General features: G+C 47.3%; 1 protein-coding gene across 11 annotated transcripts in view; it reads left to right on the top strand.

Annotated features, from left to right (window-relative positions):
• Positions 1 to 7120, top strand: part of ATP7B (ATPase copper transporting beta) — a 77094-nt gene extending 69974 nt beyond the window's left edge. For 8 of the 11 annotated variants that reach the window (XM_066380946.1, XM_066380945.1, XM_066380942.1 and 5 more), the window contains 5 exons: positions 1360 to 1568; positions 3267 to 3470; positions 3566 to 3683; positions 5271 to 5373; positions 6556 to 7120. In XM_066380946.1, coding sequence (XP_066237043.1) covers positions 1360 to 1568; positions 3267 to 3470; positions 3566 to 3683; positions 5271 to 5373; positions 6556 to 6865 — 944 coding nt within the window. In that variant the 3' untranslated portion in view covers positions 6866 to 7120. Of the gene's footprint in view, positions 1 to 1359; positions 1569 to 3266; positions 3471 to 3565; positions 3684 to 5151; positions 5374 to 6555 lie in introns of all 11 variants that reach the window. The other 3 variants (XM_066380948.1, XM_066380943.1, XR_010751053.1) reach the window with 2 other exon arrangements.
• The last annotated feature ends 19464 nt before the right edge of the window (positions 7121 to 26584 follow it).

Here is a 26584-nt window from a genome sequence, read left to right as displayed (position 1 = left end):
TCTGCTACTAGAAGGAAAACTATGTGCAAATAGGAAGTAATTTATGTTGCTGTATTTTGGATGACCCAGCCATGTGCATCCTCTTTCCCGTTCTCTTTTTTCCTTCCTCCCATCATCCAACTGCCTCCCAAGTCCTTGCAAACCCACAGTCCCCTAAGCTGGTCAGGCCTATAGTGGCTCGGCCGAAGGAGCCATGCCCCCTGACCCACCGCTCCTCAGCTCGTCAGGCCTGTAGTGGCTCGGCTGAAGGAGTCATTCCCCTGACCCACCACTCACCCTCCCTCTGCTCCTGTCACACCTCAGGCCTCGAAAGCCTTCCCGCTTCAGGATCTCAAAGATTCACTAAAAATAATAATAATAATAAAAACAATAAATTTTATACAGGTGTTTTTTGTTATATGAGAAAAAAAGGAAACATTGATTTTCTTGCTATTTGGACATTCATCACTTTCTTGTACTTGTTAAGGTTTTTGCATATTTTAATAGCTAGTGTGTATTGAGTTATGAGCCAGATGCTCTACAAAGTAGTAGATGTGCCTTGTGGAAAATGTGGAAGATTCTGAGACCTGTAGAAGAAAATGGAATCACTCCTTATCCTACCCGTCCCAGAGCCACTGCTGACACTGGTAGACCTTCCAGATTTCTGTATGCACCTGTCAGTGTATCTAAATTTTTTATAAAGGAATCACACCATATCACATTCTATAATTCGGTGCTTTGTTTCTGCGTGGAACGTGATACCATGGAACCTGCCCCCTCCCAAAGTGGGCCCTGCCCCTCAGCACCGCTGCTGCACACTCACTGCAGGCGTCCCCCAGGCGTGCTCTGTGGGATGATCGCCATCGCCCCAAAGTGGGCCCTGCCCCTCAGCACCGCGGCTGCACACTCACTGTGGGCGTCCCCCAGGCGTGCTCTGTGGGATGATCGCCATCGCCCCAAAGTGGGCCCCGCCCCTCAGCACCGCGGCTGCACACTCACTGCGGGCGTCCCCCAGGCGTGCTCTGTGGGATGATCGCCATCGCCCCAAAGTGGGCCCTGCCCCTCAGCACCGCGGCTGCACACTCACTGAGGGCGTCCCCCAGGCGTGCTCTGTGGGATGATCGCCATCGCCCCAAAGTGGGCCCCGCCCCTCAGCACCGCGGCTGCACACTCACTGAGGGCGTCCCCCAGGCGTGCTCTGTGGGATGATCGCCATCGCCCCAAAGTGGGCCCTGCCCCTCAGCACCGCCCCTCAGCACCGCGGCTGCACACTCACTGTGGGCGTCCCCCAGGCGTGCTCTGTGGGATGATCGCCATCGCCCCAAAGTGGGCCCTGCCCCTCAGCACCGCGGCTGCACACTCACTGTGGGCGTCCCCCAGGCGTGCTCTGTGGGATGATCGCCATCGCAGACGCCGTCAAGCAGGAGGCCGCCCTGGCAGTGCACACACTGAAGAGCATGGGTGTGGACGTGGTGCTGATCACGGGAGACAACCGCAAGACAGCCAGAGCCATTGCCACCCAGGTACGGGCCGGGCCCTCTTCCCGCTCTCAGAGGATCCTGAGTTTGTGGAAGCAGTTTGAGAAGAAAGTAAGTGGCTGTCCATCCAGCGCTCAGCTTTGTGTCTGTGACCCCCAACCCCTGCTGGGTGCTTCCTCCCCACCACCCCTTCCATGGCCATGGAGCCTCCCACAGGGACACTGCGGCCAAGGTCACACCCTGAAGACTGGGGCTGGGCTTCATGCAGGACTGGCTGCAGCCGTAAAGAGGCGGTTCCTTCATACTCTGTTTCCCAGTCTTCCCAATGAGCAAAAGAAAATATCCTGGCTTGAGGGCCGACATAAGCACATTTGTGGTCTTTCTGTTGAAGGAATGTCTTGCTAGCTCAGCTCTTTCTCCTCGTGTGCACCAGATGAGTGACGGATTCCGGGTGGTTCCCCGGCAGCCCTGGGTTCTGGGTCTGGGCTTTGAGGCAGCACTGTGCATGCTTGCCTGGCCCACCGCACGGGTTAGCTCCAGTGCAAATTCCTGGAAAGCATATAAACCCCTCCTCCTAAAAATGTGTGTAAAGTTGTATGCTTTTAAAACGAATTGCTCCTTACAAGGGAAGCAGCAGGACCTCTCTTTACTGGGCATTTCTTGCTAATGATGGACTTACTGAGTTACCGTCTTTTTTGATTAAACAATTTATCCACTCAGCAAGCAATTATTAAGCCCCGCCCATGTGATGACAGGCTACACAGGAGTGAAGAGGCCACCTGCTCTCAAGGAGCTCCCATCCTATAGGGAGGGTGGGCCAGTGACTGACTATAAGTTGAGAGCTTGGTACTTCAACAGAGGAGTGCCCAGGGCATGTGGGAGCTGCCAGCTCACCCTGCAGCCTGGCAGGGGCTGGTGATGCCTCCTTGGGAGGGGGTGCTTGAGTCAGGGGCGGTCTGATGGAGAAGAGGGCCAGCCAGGATGAGGGAAGACATGCTGTCCCTTCCGGGGCAGAACAGGCAGCATGAGCGCCGCCTGGGGGCACACAGTGGCCCCGAGTGGGAGAGCTCAGGGAACTGGGTGGGCAGGGTTCGCTGTCTGCCTGCTGGGCCAGAGGCAGGGAGCTGGGGGTGGGTGAGGCTCTTGGGGGCTCTTGGGAGGCTCAGGGAACTGGGTGGGCAGGGTTCGCCGTCTGCCTGCTGGGCCAGAGGCAGGGGCTGGAGGTGGGTGGGGCTCTTGGGGGCTCTTGGGAGGCTCAGGGAACTGGGTGGGCAGGGTTCACTGTCTGCCTGCCGGGCCAGAGGCAGGGAGCTGGAGGTGGGTGAGGCTCTTGGGGGAGCTCAGGGAACTGGGTGGGCAGGGTTCACTGTCTGCCTGCTGGGCCAGAGGCAGGGGCTGGAGGTGGGTGAGGCTCTTGGGGGCTCTTGGGAGGCAGACCAAGGAGTTTAGATGTCATCCTAAGGGTACTGGAGTCCACTAGACAACTTTGAGCAGGAGAGTAAAATGACCAAATGATTATTGTTTTTGGAAAGATCCTGGGACAGCATACGGAGAAGAGGGTTAGGAGGCCGGGACACCATTGAGGGCCCCAGCCTACTACTGCCTGGCCTTGGGGTGGGATCAGGGCTACATTTGGCATGTGACCTGGAACCTCTAGGGCTTGGCAACCGATGCCATTACTGGACCTAGAGGCCAAGGTGGGGTGGGCAGGGTGGCTTTCGGGTTTCTGCCACTCTTCCTGTGCTTCGCCCACACCTGGTGTTGTCACGTATCTGTTTCCTTCCTGACTGCTGCTTCCTTTCCTTTCAGGTTGGCATCAACAAGGTCTTTGCAGAGGTGCTGCCTTCTCACAAGGTGGCGAAGGTCCGGGAGCTCCAGAAGGAAGGGAAGAAAGTCGCCATGGTGGGAGACGGGATCAACGACTCCCCGGCTCTGGCCCAGGCTGATGTCGGCATTGCCATCGGGACGGGGACCGATGTCGCCATTGAGGCGGCTGATGTTGTTCTCATCAGAGTGAGCCGCCATGTCTCCTCTGCCCCATCCCGGCGGTGGGAGTGGTGAGGGCTGTGGGCCACCGCTCCTGACTCACCGAGTGCACTCTCCCACAGAACGACCTGCTCGACGTGGTTGCTGCCATTCACCTCTCCAAGAGGACTGTCTGGAGAATACGGCTCAACCTGGTGCTGGCACTGATTTATAACCTGGTCGGGATCCCCATCGCAGCAGGTGCGGTGGCTCTTGTGCTTCATTACCTTTGACCCCAGCTGTCTGCCTGCTTGGTTCCTGCCAAACTTACGGCCAGAAGCATTTTAAAAGGAGTTGAGTATATTATAGTCTCTGCTTGCTAAATCTGTAAAGGTAAATGAGAAACTGCAGACAGCCCAACCCATCCTTCACTCTGGCTCTCTCTGTGAAGCTGTGCTGTGGTGGACTGTTTATTTACTGTTGCCCTATTTTCCGAATCATTTAGTATACATACGTTCTGGAAAAATCATTATTAATAGTTATGCTAGGTGCTAGGTGCTGTGATTGATGTTTTAGAAACTTACCTTAACAATTCATCCTGCCCAAGGTTTACTCTGTCTCACAAAAGTGACCATGGAAAGAGATGGGTTTTTTCTGCTCTGTAACTCCTCTTTTTCCTGTGGAATATGTGTTACCCAATAGGGAAAAGTTCAGACACTTCTGCAGGGAAAGGGTGCTCTGTGAGCTGAGAACTAAAATGTTTAATTAAGCATGACTTTCCCACTCAGGCCCCCCGTTGTGTCTGAGGGGCTAACAGGAGACAGACTCACATAATGGGTTAGGAGTAAGTAGCCTGTCCCCCTCAGCCTCCTGTGCCTGGGGTTGGGGGGGGGTGGTTGGGGGAGAGGGGGGAGTAGGTGGTAAGGAGTGGGGTCAGGTGTACCTTCTGCTCCTGGAGCTGGCCAGGGTGCTGACCCCATCCTGTGTGGTGCCTCTGCCACAGACCTTTCCCTGGATGGGTACTGAGCCTTCTGGCTCTTTCCTGGGTCCTGACACTCATCGCCCTTTAAAGCAGTGGTTTCCAACCTTTTTTGGGCCACAGACCGGTTTAATGTCAGAAAATATTTTCACAGACCGGTCTTTAGGGTGGGATGGATAAATGTATCACGTGACCAAGACAAGCGTCAAGAGTGAGTCTTAGACGGATGTAACAGAGGGAATCTGGTCATTTTTTAAAAAATAAAACATCGTTCAGACTTAAATATAAATAAAACGGAAATAATGTAAGTTATTTATTCTTTCTCTGTGGACCGGTACCAAATGGCCCATGGACTGGTACTGGTCCACGGCCTAGGGGTTGGGGACCACTGCTTTAAAGAGTTGTTTTGAGCCTTGAAGGAAGACCACCCATGCAGACAGGTCTGTGGTCACAAGCAGTGTGTGGTCTGAGTGCTCACACAGTCGCTGCAGTGCCTCAGGACAGCTGGCTCCCCTCCCTGCTGCTCTCCTGAGGCTTCCCCCAGAACTGGTGATGGCCCAGCAGGGCTGGGGCAGGCGGAGGACCCTAGTCCCCTTGACCGTGCCCTGTACTGCCCAGCTGTCAGACAGCCTGCCTTGGAGGCTGTGGACATGTGGGCGCCATGCCATGGAAGGGCCTTCTGAGCCTGGCTGAGGGGCCATCTCCGCTCTGTCCTCTGGGCTGCAGTGAGTCTTGTCCCCCCCTTGGCAGGTGTCTTCATGCCCTTTGGCATCGTGCTGCAGCCATGGGTGGGCTCAGCGGCCATGGCGGCCTCCTCCGTCTCTGCTCTGTCCTCTGGGCTGCAGTGAGTCTTGTCCCCCCCCTGGCAGGTGTCTTCATGCCCTTTGGCATCGTGCTGCAGCCATGGATGGGCTCAGCGGCCATGGCGGCCTCCTCCGTGTCTGTGGTTCTCTCGTCGCTGCAGCTGAAGTGGTGAGTCCCACACGGCAGGAGCACGTGCCCAGGCAGGGCTGTATTCACTGGGCCCTTTCACTCCACGTGCACAAGACAGACTGGGGCTGGCTACTGTGCCTCCTGGGCTAGCAGTGGGTGTGAGCAATGCTCAGATCCCTGATTCATTCACCAAGGCCAAGACCAAAGGGACAGTCCTGCGTAGAGCCAAGTGTGTGTTTTTATTATGATTTATTAGCACCATGAGCAAATAATCTATCACTTAGCCGTCATAACGTGCTGGCCTCTACTAGTTATTCTACTCAAGGGCTGCTTGTATAGATACAGGCATGCACTGCTCGGCTGTAGGGATGTGGTTAACCAGGGAAATGAGTTTTGTTCTTTTGTGAACATCACTGAATGTGCTCACACAAACCTAGATGGTATAGCGTATTTCACATCAGGCTTTATGGTATTAACTGTTGCTCCCAGGCTGCAACCCTCTACAGCATGTTACGTATGAAACAAAACAAGAACAATTCAAGCACAAGAGAAAAGGATGCAGTCAAGAGATGCAGCGGACAGCTGTGGTGGTGCTGCCGTGTAAGATGGCGTAGTGTTTTCCAGCAAACGTTTTTTATTACGTGGAAAGGACACATTCTAACAATAAAAGTATAGTGTAGATAAATACATAAGCCATGAACATAGTCGCTTATTATCATTATCAAGTATTATGTACTGTGCTAATCGTTTGTGCTATACTTTTATACAACTGTCAGTACAGTGGGTCTGTTTATACCAGCCTCACCATAAACACGTGAGTAATGTGATATGACATCACACTGGCTAGGACATCTGTAGGTGACAGGGATTTTTCAGCTCCATTATAATCTTATGGGACCTCTCTCTATCATATATGTGGTCCGTTGTTGACTGAAATGTTGTTTTGTGGCCTAAGATTGTATTAGACATAGGATCCCTGTGTATTAACATTTTCCCTTTTTAAAAATAGATGTTTATTTACTTATGCTTTTATTTAACGAAAGTTAATGACAACCTATTATGTGCCAGGCATTTGGATAGGAAATTTCTAAGTTGTGCGAAGTTTACCTGACCCGCAGGAGTTTAATGCTGCATGTTATTGAAGGGTGTGGATGAGAGGCCTTCCTCATGTCTCAGAAGCCTGTGTCCAAATGGTTCTACTCTCGGATTCTTGCTTTGCAGCTATAGGAAGCCTGACGCGGAGAGGTACGAAGCCCAGGCCCAGGGCCACATGAAGCCCCTGACCGCGTCCCAGGTCAGCGTGCACATCGGCATGCACAACCGGCGGTGGGACTCCCCCAGGGCCACACCCTGGGACCAGGTCAGCTACACCAGCCAAGTGTCTCTGTCCTCCCTGAAGTCCGACAGGCTGTCTCGGCACAGCGCCTCAGCCGACAGCAGTGGGGACTGTGGGGACCTCGAGTTAGGAATAGGCCGGAGGCCCTTTGGACAGAAGTCCATTCCCAGGACAGAAGTTGAAAGGTTTTTCTGACGACCATGCTAAATACATACGTGCTGAACACAGCAGGAAGAGGTCAATAAATATTATTGACAGGGGCACAGCCCCCGGAGCCAGTGTGTTCCTTACCCTCCGCCTAACCCCCTGAGCCCTGCCTTCTTTTACTTCCTTAAAGTTGTTTATTTCTGCTAATAAATGTCCAAGCAAGACTGCGGTCGGCCTGCCGCCTGGATCCTCTCTCTGCAAGAGGTCCAGCTGGAGCCTCCCCTCTGTCCCTCGGTGCAGCTCCTCCGGCCTCCGAGTAGTCGTTGTCTTCGTGACAGGGACAAGTGGTCTCTGCTCCTGAATGACAGGGACAAAGAGTAGTGCCTCTGAGAGCTGCAGGCCGGAGCCGACCCAGGGCCCGTCTCGGAGCAGGTCAGCACTCAGCCCCATGGGCGGAGCCGACCCAGGGCCCGTCTCCGAGCAGGTCAGCACTCAGCCCCATGGGCGGAGCCGACCCAGGGCCCGTCCCGAGCAGGTCAGCGCTCAGCCCCATGGGCGGAGCCGACCCAGGGCCCGTCTCGGAGCAGGTCAGCACTCAGCCCCATGGGCGGAGCCGACCCAGGGCCCGTCTCCGAGCAGGTCAGCACTCAGCCCCATGGGCGGTGCCGACCCAGGGCCCGTCTCCTAACAGGTCAGCTCTCAGCCCCATGGGTGGAGCCGGCCCCGCAGCAGGGTGGGTGAAGCCTTGGGCGCTTCTACTCCCTGGACGTTTTAGATCATTCCGGCAGCGTGTGGTGTTGTGCAGATGGGTCTCCTGGGTGGGACCACCCTTCCTGGATCGCACAGGCACGGGGTGAGGCCTTGTCCACGCTGCTGGTGTGAGCTGCTGGAAACTGTGCGGGACTTTAGAATGGGGACGACCGCCGGCCCTCCTCGCAGCCCTCTGCTTTAGTATTTGGGATGACTACTTGTGAGATGAGCAGCTTAGCTCAGCCTCTCCATAGAACTCATGAACGACCTCAGTGTCAGCTGCTTTCCGACAACGCCCATGAGCATCATGCGCTAAGACCACAGCTTACCTCAAGTACACCCTGCAGTCTGCTGCTGCAATCTCTTCCTTTTCTGCCCTTGACACTGGGCATGGCCCTCGTCATCTCTCTGGGCACGACCGACGTCCTGGTGGCCCCTGTGCTCTCACCCGTGGGCACTGCTGCCCGAATCTGCTCACGCGCTGCCGGAGCGCTGGCCGGGCTTCTCTTCGCGTTTGGGAGCATCTGGTCTGGCCTGTGAGCCTCTTCTCCATGGACTCAGCTTCTCACTCCGCAGACAGTTGCTGCCCAGCAGAGCCTGAGACTGGAGAAATCTGGTTTCCTGTGGGATCCAGGTGCATGAAGCAGGTGTCCTTGGCGGGTGGGGCTTGCAAACGAGAGGAAGTTGCAGTTCTTCTCCCTGAGCCTCTGCATGCTGAGTTGAGGTGTTGTGGGAAAGGGGTGGGCACAGCTTCCCAAAGGCGAAGTTTTTCTTATCTTTCAGCGGCTCTTTGTGACTGCTTGATATTGGAGGGGCAGGAATGTGGCTAGGTTTAGACTTTGAAGTTGATGTTTATTGACAGGCCACGTGGGAATAGACTAGTAGAATCAGTATCTTAGACTAGGCAGAGCAAAACCCATTCTGAATTCTAAATGCTCTGCTCATTCTAAATTCTAAGATGAATCCCTTGTCACACATACAAGATAATTTTATTTATCGGGTTACAGTTATTTTACAAGGCAATGTAAGTACTTTGTATGAGTTAGCCCTAATCCTCCCAACAAAGCAGCAGGGTAGACACCATTGTTCACCTTTCACAGGCAGGGAGCAGGCCCCAGCCGGGCTCACGCAGCCAGTGTACAGGCCCAGACAGGGTCTAAATCCACGTCTGCTGACTCTGGAGTCTCTTCTTGTCTCTGCCCCACCTTGAATATTTTCTTGATAAGAGTAAACAAGAAATGTCCTTGCTCCTGGAAGAACCAATAGGCCAGGTGGTGTATTCATTGTATCAACTTGTAATGAAATCTGATCGGGAGGTCATCTCATCTTTCCTTGGATGGTTCATTTTTATTTTTGCATATAATTTAGTTTTTGCTGGATCTTACCCTCTAAAATCCGAGTGCAGGGTTTTGTTGTGTTTTTATTACCCTCAGGCTCCCTTTTGCCCCCGCCCCATACTGCCATGTGGGCCCAGTTGTTTATTCTTGGCTGTGCTTGGGGAGTGCTTCTTGTTTTCTAACTGGGTTAATCATTTTCTAAAGACTAATTATACTGATTTCTGAAGAAGTTTTTAGGACCATAAGCATCATGTTTATATAGACATGAAAATATTTATATAATTGTACAGAAGATCACCTGTGAGATGGTCAAAGTGTAAGAAATTTTTTTTTTTAGTTAGATAAGAACAATTCCTACTTGAAAACCTTTCCTTGGTATAGTAGAATAAAGTTTCTTTTTATTCATCCTGAAACCTGCTTTTGGCTGGCCCTATCTGCGTGAGGAGCTGGCGGGCAGTGCAGCACTGTTCGCGGTGAGCACGCGTGGGCTTGCTTTGTTCTCCGTGTCTCTTTGGGGTTGAGGGGTGACATTTCCACAGTGGAGGCCTCGAGGGGGCCAGCACCCTCTGAGGAGTCGTGCATGTCAGGGCAGTCACCCTGCAGACGCCCTTCTCTGCAACTGTCTACAAAAGGCCACTCTCAGGTGCACGTTTTAATGCAGAGGGCTATGTTTTGGGTTTCTTGGTCCTGAAAAAGTTTGGGTGGGAGAAACAGAGAAAGTCTGGACCAAGAGACTTTGCTGGGAAGGCTCTGTGGGCATCTTGGGGTGGCAGTGTGGGTGAGGGTATGTCCAAAGTGAGTTACACTGGAAGGTGAGGTGACAGGGTCGTTTATCATCCAAACCAGGAGGCTAAAGAATGAAAGGAAGTGCTGTTAATAATTATGCCAGGACTGCTGGCCTACACTGGACTATCCGTGCCAACGGGGACATGTGGGCCCCTTCCTCGAATGAGAAATAGACATTGTGAAGTCATCACTGACACAAACTGTGTCACTTCAGAACTTTGATTATGTCACCAGTGGTGACAATCGTTTATGATTGTTCCCTTCTCTCCATTCTGACACCAGCACTGCTCTATAGGCTCGTTGAGGTGACTGTCTTGTGGGTCAATTTGACTGCATGGCTAGAGAGTCTGTGTGTGTTTATATCATTTGTCAGAACCTTATGGTGTCCTCTGTGTGCCCTGCCAGCAAACTGGACTTTCCCTGGATGCCAGGTATGGGAAGTTCATGTTGCATGCATGTCTTGTTGTGGAAAGGAAGGGTTGATACCACTTTAGGAAGGGGTTGTTGTTGTTGTTTTTTTTAAAAAAGGATGTTTTTTAAAACATAAATTCCCTTGGTATGATTCCACATGTAGCAGAATAAATCATAATATCTGCACATTCCTGATAAGTTTTCAGTCTCTAAGACCTTGGTGAAGAATTGTGATGAGATCACCTTTCAAATAAGTGGATGTAATAATTCTAGTATTTTTTAAAACAACTGAAAATTAGACAGGTCAAGTAATAGATCCCCAATTTTTTCTGCTAGTTTACTAAGGAAGCAAGATCAATCAAAGTGACCTTTATTTTAAGAAAACCCAGCATAGCGAAATCAGCTAGTCGAAGCAGTTAATTAGAAAAAGATTATTTGAATTATAGAAGGACAGTTTTTGCTTTAAAAAATCCATGTCAGTATTTTAATAGATAACTGGTAAATTTCCTAATGCTATGAAGTTCTCCTTTAATTATTTCTTGTGTATAACTTTTCCTTGACTGCATCAGTTGTTTAAAAAAGGAGTAAGGACTGCATGTACACAGAAGTGGACCCCATCCACGCTGACTCTTTCCCTTTGAGATTACCTTGATTTGTGGTAAACTGATTGAGTTTTGGACAGTATTGTGAAGCCGGTAGAAGTGAAATCACTACTTTCCTCAATTTTTAGACTCAGCTTTGGCAGAGAAGTAAATACCATTGTGTGAAGACAATGACAATAGTTGAAATTAGGAGGATAAGAATGTGAGAATGTTAAATAATGATGGAAAATCCCAGAATTTTCCTTAATTCTGTTCAGAAAGATGAAGAATCCAAGGACTAAGAGGAGAACAAGAATTGATGGAAGTTTAATATTTTTTATTCCTCTGAAAAGGAAATGGTTATTTTTTTTCTTAATATAAAACTAACTGCTTATAGAAAAAAAAATGTAAGCATTCAGAAAAATATAAAGGGGGAAAAGGCTGTCATAATACCCCTACTCCTGGCCCCCAAGAGAAAACCCCGTGAACATGGTTTCGTGGAAGGGTGTCCTTTGTGGGTGGGTCGCTTCGTGGCACTGAGGCAGCAAAGCTGACCTGCCCTTGGGGGACCCAGCTCCCTGACCACATTGCTACCGTTTGAGAGGTGCTGAACCGGGTCCGAGGATGAAGAGTTGTGAACTAGTGGGCACCTAGCTCTCAGTAAGGGCAGGCAGCAGACAACGTCTAAATTCTGTGGGTGCTGCAGTACGTTCCATCAGTCTTGCTGAGCTTGTCCTCACAGTGGCCTTCAGAGCTACGTGCATCACTGTCCCATTTCCACAGATGGGATAAGCAAGCTGAGGGCAGGCAGAGGAGCTGTCCAGGACCCAGAGCCAGGCGGTGTTAAAGCCTATCTGACTCTGGCTGAAAGCCTCACTCCACTGTGCCCCCCTGGGCCGCCTCCCTCCCTGCACAGGAGGCACTGAGTGCTCTAGTTAACCAGGAGCAGCTGGGCTTCCCAGGCACCCCTTGGGGCTGTGCTTGGGGCAAGAGTCCTTCCTGTCTTGTGGCAGGTCACTGTGGTTTATTTCGAGAGCCACCAGGTGTCTCTCTGACCAAAGAAACAGCCAGAGCCTAGTCTGCAGCCAGAGCCCAAATGATCATTTTAATGCAACTGGAATTTCAAAGAGATGTCACGGTGACGGAAATGTGGGAGATGGGTAGAAAGTGGGGCTGGAGGTCACCCTGTCCTGGGTCCCTTAGGTTCAGGTGTTCCTGTCCTTGTAGCGCAGGGTTCGGAGCAGCCTCCAGTTTGCATTTGGCCATGCAGACACATGTTGGGATGACTCAACAGTGACGATTTCCTTTATTATCATCTGTGTTTGAGCTTTATATTCTGGCAAGTTCAGATTATTTTTAAGCTTGAACATTAAATAAAAATGGTTTTGAAGGGCTTATAGTGATTTCAGTGGCTCCAAAGCTCCAAGTTCTAAGACTCCTGTGTTTGCTTGGGCTGACCGCCTCCTGGGCAGAACTCGTCCCCTGCGGTGCCCGGCACGGTGCTGCCCCCAGGACAGGGTCACCTGCTCCAGACTGTGTCTCCTCTTCTGCTAGATGAGGAGCACCGCCCCCTTTCCTGTCCTGAGCTATGAGGCTGGGAGGGGCGGTCTATCCAAGTTCCGGGTGATCAACCTCAGCAGGCAATGGACATGTCATCCAGTCTTGTTTAGATATTCCTACCGTTCACAATTTTAAAAAATAGCAAAGTGTGACCTGAAGCCTCAGCTTTGTCATCTGTACAAACTAAGGATTATCACAGTTTCCACCTCCCAGGGTTATGGTGAGGATATGATGAGGTCATCAGGGGGGAGGGAGCCCATCCCAAGCAACCAGCCGATGGTAGCTGCTGCTGCTGCTGATACTGTGCATGCTGGGAGGCATATCTGTGGTAAGAGAGATGCAGGGGGAGGGGGGACAAACAAATACAGCCTTTAAAGCCTGAGCAGGTAAAAACTATTCTCCTGAGCTCCTTGGCTGGGCCAGAGGAAGCGCCTACTTACGGGCCAGCTTCTAACACTTCACAGACTGTGCAGGTTGCTTTAACAGGAACGGCCTTATGTCCAGTTGCAGTTCACCAGGCTGGACTCTGGTTCTCTTGTTTCCCAGTGGTCCTGAAGCCTGGCGCCTCACCACAGCACGCCCTGAGTTCCCAAAAGGACACCGGCCGAGGCCTTGCAGTAGTGGAGAGGTTAAAAGCACCAGCCTTATAGGTGAGCAGACCGGACTCAAAGCCGGGCTGTACCCTTTGGGGGGTGTCACCCTGCCTTTCTGAGCTTCTGAGTCAGAGCAGGAGTGAACTCCCCGTTAACTGGCTTGTGAAGGCCAAGAGGAATCACTGGCACAACTGCCCCACACAGTGCTGGTGCCCAACAGCCACTTCCAGAAGAGAGTGATCGTTAGAATGACACTGCCATGACATTTCTCCTGCGAGCACCACGTGGTGAAGTCTCCCGGGGCACTGCCAGGATTGTCTGGCACCGGGATGCTTTCTCCTAGAAAATATTGACTGGTGCTGGTACACCAAATAGCTGGTGGGATACAACAAGCTGGTGGGTGTTATGAAAATGAGCGTCAAGGATGCTAGTGAACGAGAGCTGAATAAACTGGTTTCCTTTTCATGTGTCCTTTCAGTCTGGTGTAGAAGGTGGGCCCCTGTCTTATTCAACCCGCCTGCATTCTGTTTTGGAATCAGATCATTTTCACCATCATATTTGATGTCTTTCCCTTCTCTGCAGGATTAGAATGACATAATCTCAGGTATGGTTTCCTAAAGAATTAGTGACATTTGATTAAAATACAACCATTTTGCTCTGCTCTCTCTGAGGACTCACCTTTGGGGGCTAACTACAGACGCAGTGCCAAGGTGTGGTGTTTGCAGCACAAGTGAGAGGCTGTGCCAGCCTGGGGACTCGGTCACAGGGAGCCCGACCCTCAGAGTGCGCCAAGGGGGGCAGGGCAGGGAGGGTATCGTTTCTTTTAGGCATATATGTGTTTTATAAACTTCTCTTTCCTCCTTCCTGTTTACTGGTCAGAGTTAAAACTAAAATCCATAGGGACTTAGAATCCAACTAAATTTTGAAATTAAATTAATTAGAGTGGGGAATTTCCAAGAAAGTCACATTGCCAGTCTCTTACTTGAGAGGCTCTCATATTTGGATCTGTAATGTATGAAAGTACTTCAGATGGGGGGTTTGTTTTACATCTAAAGCTTCACCCATTTCTAGGTGATTTATTATTATTATTATTATTATTAAATTTAATGCAGTGACATTGATAAATCAGGGTACATATGTTGAGAGAAAACATCTCCAGATTATTTTTTTTCTTTTTAAATCTTTTTTATTTTATTTTTTTTAATTAATTTTAATGGGGTGACATTGATATATCAGGGTACATATGTCCAGAGAAAACATCTCTAGGTTATTTTGACATTTGATTATGCTGCATTCCCATCACCCAAAGTCCAATTGTCTTCCTTCATCTTCTAACTGGTTTTCTTTGTGCCCCTCTCCTCCCCCCTCCCCCCATAACCCCCACACTCTTGTCCATGTCTCTGAGTCTCATTTTTATGTCCCACTTCTGTATGGAATCATACAGTTCTTAGTTTTTTCTGATTTACTTATTTCACTCAGTATAATGTTATCAAGGTCCATCCATGTTGTTGTAAATGATCCGATGTCATCATTTCTTATGGCTGAGTAGTATTCCATAGTATATATGTACCAAAGCTTTTTAATCCACTCGTCCACTGATGGACACTTGGGCTGTTTCCAGATCTTTGCTATTGTGAACAATGCTACCATAAACATGGGGGTGCATTTCTTTTCATACAGTGCTATGGTGTTCTTGGGGTATATTCCTAAAAGTGGGATAGCTGGGTCAAAAGGCAGTTCTATTTTTAATTTCTTGAGGAATCTCCATACTGTTTTCCACAGTGGCTGCACCAGTCTGTATTCCCACCAGCAGTGCAGGAGGGTTCCCTTTTATCCAAATCCTCGCCAGCACTTATTCTGTGTTGTTTTGTTGATGAGCCTCATTCTGCCAGGTGTGAGGTGATATCTCATTGTGGTTTTAATTTGCATTTCTCTAATAATTAGTGATGTTGAGCATTTTTTCATATGCCTGTTGGCCATCTGTGTGTCCTCTTTGGAGAAGTGTCTATTCATTTTTTCGCCCATTTTTTTTTATAGCTTTATTGAGTACAGTGCATCCTACCCAACGAGGTTCCCTGGCCCAAGGGACAGAGGCTAGGAAAGTCTCATAGGGTGACCCACGTGGGGAATATATATATTTTTTTCCAGAGACAGAGAGAGTCAGAGAGAGGGATAGACAGGGACAGACAGACAGGAACGGAGAGATGAGAAGCATCAATCATCAGTTTTTCGTTGCGCATTGCAACACCTTAGTTGTTCATTGATTGCTTTCTCATATGTGCCTTGACCGCGGGTCTTCACCTGACCGAGTAACCCCTTGCTCGAGCCAGTGACCTTGGGTCCAAGCTGGTGAGCTTTTGCTCAAACCAGATGAGCCTGTGCTCAAGCTGGCGACCTCAGGGTCTCGAACCTGGGTCCTCGGCATCCCAGTCTGACGCTCTATCCACTGCGCCACCGCCTGGTCAGGCCTTTCGCCCATTCTTTGATTGGATTGTTTGTCTTCCTGGTATTGAGTTTTACAAGTTCTTTATAAATTTTGGTTATTATCCGCTTATCAGACGTATTGTCAAATATATTCTCCCATTGTGTAGTTTGTCTTTTTATTCTGTTCTTATTGTCTTTAGTTGTGCAAACGCTTTTTAATTTGATATAGTCCCATTTGTTTATCCTGTCTTTTATTTCACTTGCCCGTGGAGATAAATCAGCAAATATATTGCTGCGAGAGATGTCGGAGAGCTTACTGCCTATGTTTTCTTCTAAGATACTTATGGTTTCACGGCTTACATTTTAAGTCTTTTATCCATTTTGAGTTTATTTTTGTGAATAGTGTAAGTTGGTGGTCTAGTTTCATTTTTTTGCAGGTAGCTGTCCAGTTTTCCCAACACCATTTATTTTTTTATTTTTATTTTTTTAAATAAATTTTTATTAATGGTAATGGGATGACATTAATAAATCAGGGTACATATATTCAAAGAAAACATGTCTAGGTTATTTTGTCATTAAATTATGTTGCATACCCCTCGCCCAAAGTCAGATTGTCCTTCGCCACCTTCTATCTAGTTCTCTGTGCCCCTCCCCCTCCCCCTAACTCTCCCCCTGTCCTCCCTCCCCCCACCCCTGGTAACCACCACACTCTTGTCCATGTCTCTTAGTCTCATTTTTATGTTCCACCAATGTATGGAATCATGTAGTTCTTGTTTTTTTCTGATTTACTTATTTCACTCCTTATAATGTTATCAAGATCCCACCATTTTGCTGTAAATGATCTGATGTCATCGTTTCTTATGGCTGAGTAGTATTCCATAGTGTATATGTGCCACATCTTCTTTATCCAGTCTTCTATTGAAGGGCTTTTTGGTTGTTTCCATGTCTTGGCCACTCCCAACACCATTTATTAAAGAGGCTGTCTTTACTCCATTGTATGCTCTTATCTCCTTTGTCAAATATCAGTTGTCCATAAAAGTGTGGGTTTATTTCTGGGTTCTCTGTTCTGTTCCATTGATCTATATGCTTGTTCTTATGCCAGTACCAGGCTGTTTTGAGTACAATGGCCTTGTAGTATAACTTGATATCCGGAAGTGTGATACCTCCCCCTTTATTCTTCCTTTTCAAGATTGCTGAGGCTATTCGTGTTCTCTTTTGGTTCCATATAAAGTTTTGGAATATGTGTTCTATATCTTTGAAGTAAGTCATTGGTATTTTAATCGGTATTGCATTGAATTTATAAATTGCTTTGGGTAATATAAACATTTTAATGATGTTTATTCTTCCTAACCATGAGCACGGTATATGCTTCCACTTGTTTGTATCTTCCCTGATTTCTTTTATCAATGTTTTATAATTTTCCAAGTACAAGTCTTTAATCTCCCTGTTAAATTTATTCCTAGATACTTTATTTTTTTGGTTGCAATGGTAAAGGGGATTGCTTCCTTAATTTCTCTTTCTGACAGTTCATTGTTAGTGTATAAAAATGCCTCTGATTTCTGAGTATTAATTTTATATCCTACCACCTTGCTGAATTCATTTAGCAGGTCTAGTAGTTTTCTGACTGAGACTTTAGGGCAGGGGTCCCCAAACTTTTTACACAGGGGGCCAGTTCACTGTCCCTCAGACCGCTGGAGGGCCGCCACATACAGTGCTCCTCTCACTGACCACCAATGAAAGAGGTGCCACTTCCGGAAGTGCAGCGGGGGGCCCGGATAAATGGCCTTAGGGGGCTACATGCAGCCCGTGGGCCATAGTTTGGGGATGCCTGCTTTAGGGTTTTCTATATACAATATCATATCATCTGCAAATAATGATAGTTTTACTTCTTCTTTTCCAATTTGGATGCCTTTTATTTCTTTTTGTTGTCTGATTGCTGTGGCTAGGACTTCAAGAACTCTGTTGAATAAGAGTGGTGAAAGGGGGGCACCCCTGCCTTGTTCCTGATCTTAACGGGATCGCTTTTAATTTTTGCCCATTGAGTATGATGTTGGCTGTGGGTTTGTCATAGATGGCCTTTATCATGTTAAGGTATGTTCCCTGTATTCCTACTTTGCTGAGAGTTTTGATCATGAATGGGTGCTGGATTTTATCAAATGCTTTTTCTGCATCTATTGAAATTATCATGTGGTTTTTCTCCTTCCTTTTGTTTATGTGATGAATCACATTGATTGATTTGTGAATATTGTACCAGCCTTGCCTCCCAAGAATAAATCCCACTTGATCATAGTGTATGATTTTTTCCATATATTGCTGGATCCGATTTGCTAATATTTTGTTGAGGATTTTAGCATCTATATTCATCAGGGATATTGTCCTATAATTTTCTTTCTTTGTGTTGTCTTTGCCTGGTTTTGGAATCAGAATTGTACTCGCCTCATAAAAGGAGCTTGGAAGTCTTCCTTCCTCTTGAATTTTTTGAAATAGCTTGAGAAGGATAGGAGTTAGTTCTTTGAATATTTGGTAGAATTCACTTGTGAAGCCATCAGGCCCAGGACTTTTCTTTTTTAGGAGTTTTTTGATAACTGTTTCTATCTCATTTGTTATAATCGGTCTGTTTAGGTTTTCTTATTCTTCCAGATTAATTTTTAGAAGATTATATGTTTCAAGGAATTTGTCCATTTCATCTAGGTTGTCTAGTTTTTGGCATACAATTCTTCATAGTATTTTCTTACAATATTTTGTATTTCTATTGTGTCAGTTGTTATTTCTCCACTCTCATTTCTAATTTTATTTATTTGAGTCCTCTCTCTTTTTTTCTTGGTGAGTCTGGTTAAAGGTTCATCAATCTTGTTTACCTTTTCAAAGAACCAGCTCCTGGTTTCATTTATCCTCTGTATTGTTTCTTTAGCCTTTATGTCATTTATTTCTGCTCTGATCTTTATTATTTCCTTCCTTCTACTAGCTCTGGGCTTTACTTGCTGTTCTTTTTCTAGTTCTTTTAGATGCAGGGTCAAGTTGTTTATTGGAGCTTTTTCTAGCTTCTTGAGGTATGTCTGTAATGCTATGAACTTCCGTCTCAGGACTGCTTTTGCTGTGTCCCATAAATTTTGAGTTGATGTATACTCGTTATCATTCATTTCTAGGAATTTTTAAATTTCTTCTTTGATCTCATTGTTAACCCATTCATTATTTAATAACATGCTATTTAGTTTCCAAGTGTTTGAGTATTTTTCAGTTTTTCTGTTGTGGTTGATTTCTAGTTTCATGCCATTGTGATCAGAGAAAGTACTCGATATGATTTCAATCTTCTTAAATTTGTTGAGACCACTTTTGTGCCCTAACATGTGGTCTATCCTAGAGAATGTACCATGAGCACTTGAAAAGAATGTATATTCTGCTGCTTTAGGGTGAAGGGTTCTGAAGATATCTATTAAATCAAGTTGATCTAATATGTCCTTTAAGTCAGCTGTTTCTTTGTTAATTTTCTTTTTTGAGGATCTATTTAGTGATGTTAGTGGGGTATTGATATCCCCTACTATTATAGTATTGCTGTTGACCTCACCCTTTAAATCCATCAAAGTCTGCTTTATATATTTAGGTGATCCTATATTAGGTGCATAGATATTTATAATGGTTATATCTTCCTGTTGGATTGCTCCCTTTATCATTATGTAGTGACCTTCTTTATCCTTACTATAGTCTTTGTTTTAAAGTCCATTTTGTCTAATATTAAGTATTGCTACCCTAGCTTTTTTTTCATTTCCATTTGCGTGAAATATTTTTTTCCATCCTTTTATCTTCAGTCTATGTGCATCTTTTGTTTTAAGGTGTGTCTCTTGTAGACAACATATGTATGGGTCCTGTTTTCTTATCCACGCTCTGCTTCCATGCCTTTATTTATCTTGTCCTCTAACTTGCTGATTCAATTCTCAGCTTCATCCATCCTGCTTTTTTAATTCCTTCCATTGTGTTCTTCATTTCTGATCATTTAATCTATTTACACTTAAGGTTATTATTGATATGTAGTTGTTTATTGCCATTTTATTCTTTAAAACTGTATTCCTCTTTTGCTATATTCTTTTTCTCCTTGGATCTGTTTACAACAGGTCCCTTAACATTTCTTGCAGCCTTGGTTTGGTGTGAATTCCTTGAGTTTGTTTTTTTTTGTCTGGAAAGCTTTTTATTTCTCCTTCAATTTTAAATGATAGCCTTGCTGGATAAAGAAGTCTTGATTGTAGGCTCTTGTTCTGCATTACTTTGAATATTTCTTGCCATTCCCTTCTGGCCTCAAGTGTTTCTGTTGAGAAGTCAGAAGTCATTCTTATGGGGGCTTCTTTGTAGGTGATAGTCTTTTTTTTTTCTAGCAGCTTTTAATATTTTCTCTTTATCACTTAGCTTTGGTATTTTAATTATAATGTGTCTTGGTGTAGATTTCTTTGGGTTTCTCTTTAATGGAGTTCTCTGTGCTTCTTGAACTTGTGAGATGTTTTCCTGCCTTAATTGAGGGAAGTTTTCAGCTATGATATGTTTAAACAAAGTCTCTATCCCTTGTTGTTTCTCTTCTTCTTCAGGAACCCCTATGATGTGGATGTTATTTCTCTTCATGTTGTCACAGAGCTCTCTTAGAGTTTCCTCAGACTTTTTGAGTCTCTTTTCTTTTTTCTGCTCTGCTTCTGTGCCTTTATTTATCTTGTCCTCTAACTTGCTAATTCAATTCTCAGCTTCATCCATCCTGCTTTTTTCATTCATTCCATTGTGTTCTTCATTTCTGATAATGTATTTGTCATTTCTGACTGATTCTTTTTTATTATTTCAATGTCCTTTTTTATATCTGCTATCTCTTTATTTAAGTGTTCGTAATGACCATCTATTGTTGTTCTAATATCTTTGAGCATTCTAACAATCGTTATTTTAAACTCTGCATCTGGTAATTTGGTTATATCTGACTCATTCAGGTCCTTTTCTGGGTATTTTTCTTGATTCATTTGTGTTGCATTTCTCTGCTTTCTCATCTTCTCTGTGTAAAAGAAGGTTTTGGCCACTGGAGTCCACTGGGTGTGGCCTCTGTGTTCCCTAGGTGTGGTCTGTCTGCAGGCACTCCAGCCCCTCTCTCTAGGTGATGTTTTAAGGTACACACTTATTTACTGCCGATTATCATTGCTCCCTTGTCCACTAAGTGCCAGTGACTCCATCCCTCCTCCCCAATCACCTCCCCCCAATCTTTATTTCTCCCACCTCCCCATCACAGGCATGTGTGCACATGCATGCATGCACACATGTGCACACACACATACACACACACACATGCCTGTGTGTCCACAGAATCTCTCCTCCCATGGAACTCTAACCATCAAGTATAGAGGAGGGATCTTGATGGACCTGGGTCTTCTGAAGCACATCTCAGGGGGAGAACTGTGTGAAGTTCAAATATAGGCGGGATTTGCTCCAGAGGAATGGAGAGAGCATTTGGTCCAGGGGGTGCATGCAAAGGAGAGAGTAGACAAGGGGAAGGGTTGAATAGGTGGAGCGGGGTCACACTGGAGAAAGTTATAACTCAGGCAGGACAGGGGGAAGCAGGACAGGTGGGGGTGGATCTCTTCTTTTTCCTCTCCTGTCCTACCTGCTTCTCTGAGCAGTGGCCCCAAGAGTGCAGAGGAGGACATCCTGGGAATAATAACTGATGCCAACCTCTGCCCCTCCTGCCTCAGCCCCATCCAGGTTGTATGAAGGCCCCAAAGGCCTAGACCACCCTCCCTTGGAACTGAGGGAAAAAGGGAGAGAGGGGTTGTTAAAAGGTGGGGGAGGAGAGTCCAAACTGCATCTTCAGATGGCTGCATGGAGCAGTGTTGGGCAGTCTTGGGCAAAAGTGACTGAGGGCCAGGAAGGCCACAAACTGGCCCAGCTGGGGTCTCAGGCTGAGGAAGGTGTGATTTCCAAGCCCAACAGAACAGAAAGGTCCTCCTCTTCTCTGTTCAGACCTGATTCCCGAATAGCACTGATGGTGAGTCATTAGCTCAGAGATAATGCACGGAACCCTGGGGGGTACCACTGCTGGAAGCATGCAAAAGAGCAGGTACGCACTTGGAAATACGACCCAAATGGATGCATAGGGCTGGATTCTGCCTTTAGAAGGAAATTCACCTGAAAAGGACAACTGAAGAGCCTTTGGATTGGGAGGAAGGTCTCCTGTCTTTGCAGGAGGAGGAACTCAGGGCCTAATTGGGCTTGGCGTTTATTCCTCCCCTTCTGTCTCTTCTCCTCTCCCTCTTTCTCCTTTCTTCTCTTTTATTTTTCTTTCTCTTTCCCCTTCATCCCCTTCCTTCATTCCTTCTCCTTCTTTCACCCTCTCTCCTCTGTCTCACTCTCCCTCCCTTTGAAGCCTGTTTCACAGGGTTCTCTCAGGCCCTGCTCTTCTGCCGAGCCGGAGTGAGCTGAGAGGAGGTGCCAGCCACTTTCGGGAGGTGCTGCTCTGTGGGGCCACCTGCACTGACAGCAGGGACGAGGGGCCCTAGTAGCTGGTCGATGCCTTTCCAAAACTCCCGTGTGGATTTGGCACACTAATACTGTTTTATTTTTTCTGACCGTAAGAAGCCACTAGTTCCATTGCTTCCTCAGGCACAGGGATGCTGAGACTGTGTCAGATCCAGAAGACTGGCTCCACATCAGACCATCTGTATCCTGTTTCTTTTTTTTTTTTTTTTTTGTATTTTTTCTGAAGCTGGAGAGACAGTCAGACAGGCTCCCGCATGTGCCCGACTGGGATCCACCCGGCACACCCACCAGGGGCGACGCTCTGCCCACCAGGGGGCGATGCTCTGCCCCTCCGGGGCATCGCTCTGCTGCGACCAGAGCCATTCTAGCGCCGGGGGCAGAGGCCAAGGAGCCATCCCCAGCGCCCGGGCCATCTTTGCTCCAATGGAGCCTTGGCTGTGGGAGGGGAAGAGAGAGACAGAGAGGAAGGAGGGTGTGGGGGTGGAGAAGCAAATGGGCGCCTCTCCTATGTGCCCTGGCCGGGAATCGAACCCGGGTCCCCCGCACGCCAGGTCGACGCTCTACCACTGAGCCAACCGGCCAGGGCCTGTATCCTGTTTCTTGAGTCTTCCTTGAATAGTTTGGATGCAAGGTCTACACAAGGGCAGGGAGACCTGAGTCACAGGTCAGGTTTCACAGTCTAAAACTGGAGCAGGCTGACACAAGGTTGTCCTTGCACTCCTGCAGGCGTTGGTGAGCTGTAGTGTAGGATTCCCAGGTGCCCATCAGATTTACTGACACAGAGGCCCATCCAAGAAAAGGACCAGCCAGCTCCACACAAGGTGACTGACCATTGCTGGAATCCAATCAAGAATTCAAACAACCCACTCCATCTCTCCGACACCACACACTGTAGTAGACAGAACTGTGGGCCCCAGAGATGTCTACATCCTAATTCTCAAACCCTGTGAATATTACCTGGCAAAAGGGACTCCACAGACATGATTAAGTTAAGGCTCTTGAGATGGGGAGAAGAACATCCTGGGTTATCCAGGTGGGAACAATATAACCACAAGGGCGTTCATAAGAGGGAGGTAGGAAGTCAGGGTCAGAGAAGGTAACGTGATGATGGAAGCAGAGATTGGAGCGATGTGCTTGAATATGGAGGAGGGGGCCACAAACCAAGGAATGCAGGTAGCCTCCAGCAACTGGAAAAGGTGAGAAAACAGATTCTTCCCTCGAGTTTCCAGAAGGACCCACCCCTGCCAACATCTTGGGTTTAGCCTGTTAACAAAAACAAAAGGCCTTTCAAAATGAGAGGCAAACAAGCCTTTATTTGAGGTCAAATGAAGCAAACATTCCAGAATGTCAGCCCTGGTTAAATTTGGGTGGTGGGTACATGGGTTTTATTTTACTCTTCATATTTTCAGATGTATTTTAAGTATACCTATTACAATAACTCAACCTTGAGGTTTTAGTGTGAAAATAACCACAAACAAAAAAAATATATGTATACATTTTAAAAATGCACGTGGGTCTGGAATTTGGAGAGAAGCTGTAGAGTTGGGGGCCCTCTTTAGCAAGAGCTCCAGTAAACAGGCCAGTGCACTTGCCCTGGCCTCCTGCACTGAGTCATGACAGAGGGAGTGAGCAAAGACCCAGAGAAACACTTTTAAGGAAGGATGTGGGGAAAGAGAAGACAGCAATGGGGAAAGGAGGAGAGCTTGGAGAAGGAATAGAGACAAAGAGAGATGTGTGATGACCAAGTCCAGGATAGAAAAACATTTTAAAAATTATTTTAAAATGCAAGTTGCTCTGTGTACAGAAACACAGAGAATTACACAGTGGGTTCTCCTATTCCCATCCTGAACCTCTCCTTGAATTAAATTAACTGTCAAGATTTTTCCAAATTTGCTTCTATCTACCCCCCTCCCTGCCTCTTTCCTTTGATTTGCTTTGCTGAAGTAATTTAAAGCAAATCCCAGACACCACGTCTTGTGATCCTTACAAAGTGCACTATGCATTTCTACAATACCCAGCAACTGAGCATGATCTTTAATGTGGGAAATGTCAGGAGTACTAAGTGTTGCAGATGACTGGGGAGGGATGAGGACGGTGCCAGGAGGGAGTATGTCTGCAGGAGCAGTGGCAGCAGGAGGAGGTGCTGGCCCCAGGGGCATTGCTGGGCTTTGCAGCGGAGTTCGTGGCCAGCCTCTGAGATAACCAGCCACAGCAATGTACCTCGTCATTTTGAGAAGAGAAAGCCCTGGGTGGTTGGCTCAGTGGTAGAGCGTCAGCCTGGTGTGCAGGAGTCCCGGGTTCGATTCACGGGCAGGGCACACAGGAGAAGCGCCCATCTGCTTCTCTACCCCTCCCCCTCTCCTTCCTCTCTGTCTCTCGCTTCCCCTCCTGCAGCCAAGGCTCCATTGGAGCAAAGTTGGCCCGGGCGCTGAGGATGGCTCTGTGGCCTCTGCCTCAGGCACTAGAATGGCTCTGGTTGCGGCAGAGCGATGCCCCAGAGGGGCAGAACATCACCCCCTGGTGGGCATGCCAGGTGGATCCCGGTTGGGCGCATGCGGGAGTCTGTCTGACTGCCTTCCCATTTCCAACTTCAGAAAAATTAAAAAAAAAAAGAAAGAAGAGAAAGAGGATGGCATGTAGGATGGTAGGGATGAAGGAAGGATTTTTAGGGTGGAGAGATCAATATTTGGAGGCTCAGATGACGTGAAAAAGGAAGTAAAATTTAATGGAGGAAGTTTTCAGGGGGCAGAAGTGAACGAGAGAAAGTATCATGGGATTGATTTTTCAATAAATAGGAATGAAGTACTCAAACATCTACAAGTGGGAGGAAGGATGGCTGACATTCTTTGAGGACACTGAGTTCGCCGTTTGAGACCCGAGAGTTTGGAGATTACTGTGGGTGAACAGACCAGGGTCAAGCCAGGTCTGTGACTTATTGAACACCTGCTAAATAAGTCAGGCACACTCCTGATCTTATTTAATCCTTGTTACACACTTCAAGTGTGAAATGGAGACATGCTTGTCCTCCTCAGCACTGGGGCGTGGACCAACCACTGGCTTTGCTTGGTCCTGAGTGTGAGTCACTCCCAGGACCACCTTGGGCACATCACTCAGCTCCGGGGAACCTGAGGATAAAACAAGAATGCTCACAGGGCAGAGCAGAGGAGGAAGGAAAGGGCAAAGGGCGTGAACTGGCACTCCGCTTGGTAGACTTTAGTTTCAGAGTAGAGTGTGTTCAGTATGTTCTGTGGGAAAAAGTTACCAAGATAAAACGAAGTTTTATCAAACTGAACAATTCCTTGGGTAACTGACCTGAAGTGCCCCCATGGGAGTCTTGGTCAGAAGTGATGCAGAGAGACACCCCTAGCGGTGAGGGACTGGGCTTGCTCCCTGCTCGAGGGCCAGTGCCAAAGCCAAGTCGGGGTCTGGCTCCATGTGACTTCTTTCTCTAAACTAAAATACAGGCTGAAGAAAAACAAGTTTTCAATGAGAGAAGACCTCCCTGATGATAACAAGCACTAACCGAGCCTTTACACACACACACACTCTCTCTCTCTCTCCATATTCCAGGCACCATGGTATTTATGTATAGAGCCTAATATGCTTATTATTCTTAATTCCCATGCAGCCGCCGCATGGAAATCCTGCCGGTTTTGCCATTTCACAGACAAGGGGCTGAGACCCGAGTACAGAGGCTGCTCACAGCGCACAGACGATGCTGTGTCTGGTTCAGGTTAGCTCCCTGGGTAGGAATGGCTTCCAGGAGTGGCTGCCCATGTTCTGACTCGCCCAGTGTCATGGCTCTGTGAGCTTGTCTTTGAGTGTATATGGCAGTATATGGATGGTGGAGGAGTCACAGGTCTGATGCCTATGCAGCTCAAAGCTACTCTGTGAAGAATTTCCCCAGTTGTCAGTCAGGTAACATTGTTAGCAAAGGAGTTGATTCTCATTCACAGAAGACCTCTCCTGTCAGAAATGTACATAACCATGCTGCATGTACAAGTATAAACACATCACACAGTTGTCTTTTTTGATGGCAAGTGTAAGAAATAGAATTAATTTCAGTTACTGTGTTTCTAGGGCACAGTAGTACTCCATGTAGTGAGCATAACTACACGTGGTGTTCCATCTTCACGCATTCTGTCAATAATGAAAGCATATCCATTGAGCATGCTAGAGAAAAGATCGGATTATCTTTTACAAAATCGTTGTCATATGTAGAAGCAATCAGAGCCCCCAAACACAGGATACAAGTATTACACAAGTGTGTTAGTTAATGAAAACACTATTTTTCTAGACTGTTGTTGTTTGTAGTATTTGTTGTGAAAGCTTTTACATTTGAAACCATCGTTTTTATACCTAATTTTGTGTTTTTAATTTCACAGTCTGTCTTTTTTCTTAAAGAGGAGGCACCCAACCATATAAGCTTTCGGCCCCGCAAACTCTGGATCTATCCCTAAAAGAGTAGTTATGAAACAAATTAGAGTCACAGCCAGGATTCCGCTCCAGAGCCCAAGTGCTGGCCTCACGTTGCATCTCTGGAGTGTACCCATTCACCTGGGGCTCCTGTCAGGGTTTCAGTGGATGCCAGTGGAGGCCCAGATAATACAACTCTGCTACTCTGTGGGCCACACACTGAGGAGCCAGGGTCTCTCAGCAAATGTGCCATTGCTGGCTCTCATGCTGTGATTAGGTCATAATTTCTTCCTTATGAATAGGGTAGATCTCACCTGATTTCTTCGCTAACAATTCCCTTCCCCTCACTCCAGCTCTGAAGACATTTGGCATTAAGATGTTTTTTAAACCCATGTTTCACTACGAACTTCTTAT

Source organism: Saccopteryx leptura, chromosome 4, assembly GCF_036850995.1.
Source record: "Saccopteryx leptura isolate mSacLep1 chromosome 4, mSacLep1_pri_phased_curated, whole genome shotgun sequence".
Classification (NCBI taxonomy): domain Eukaryota; kingdom Metazoa; phylum Chordata; class Mammalia; order Chiroptera; family Emballonuridae; genus Saccopteryx; species Saccopteryx leptura.
This window is presented reverse-complemented; position numbering and strand designations above follow the sequence as displayed.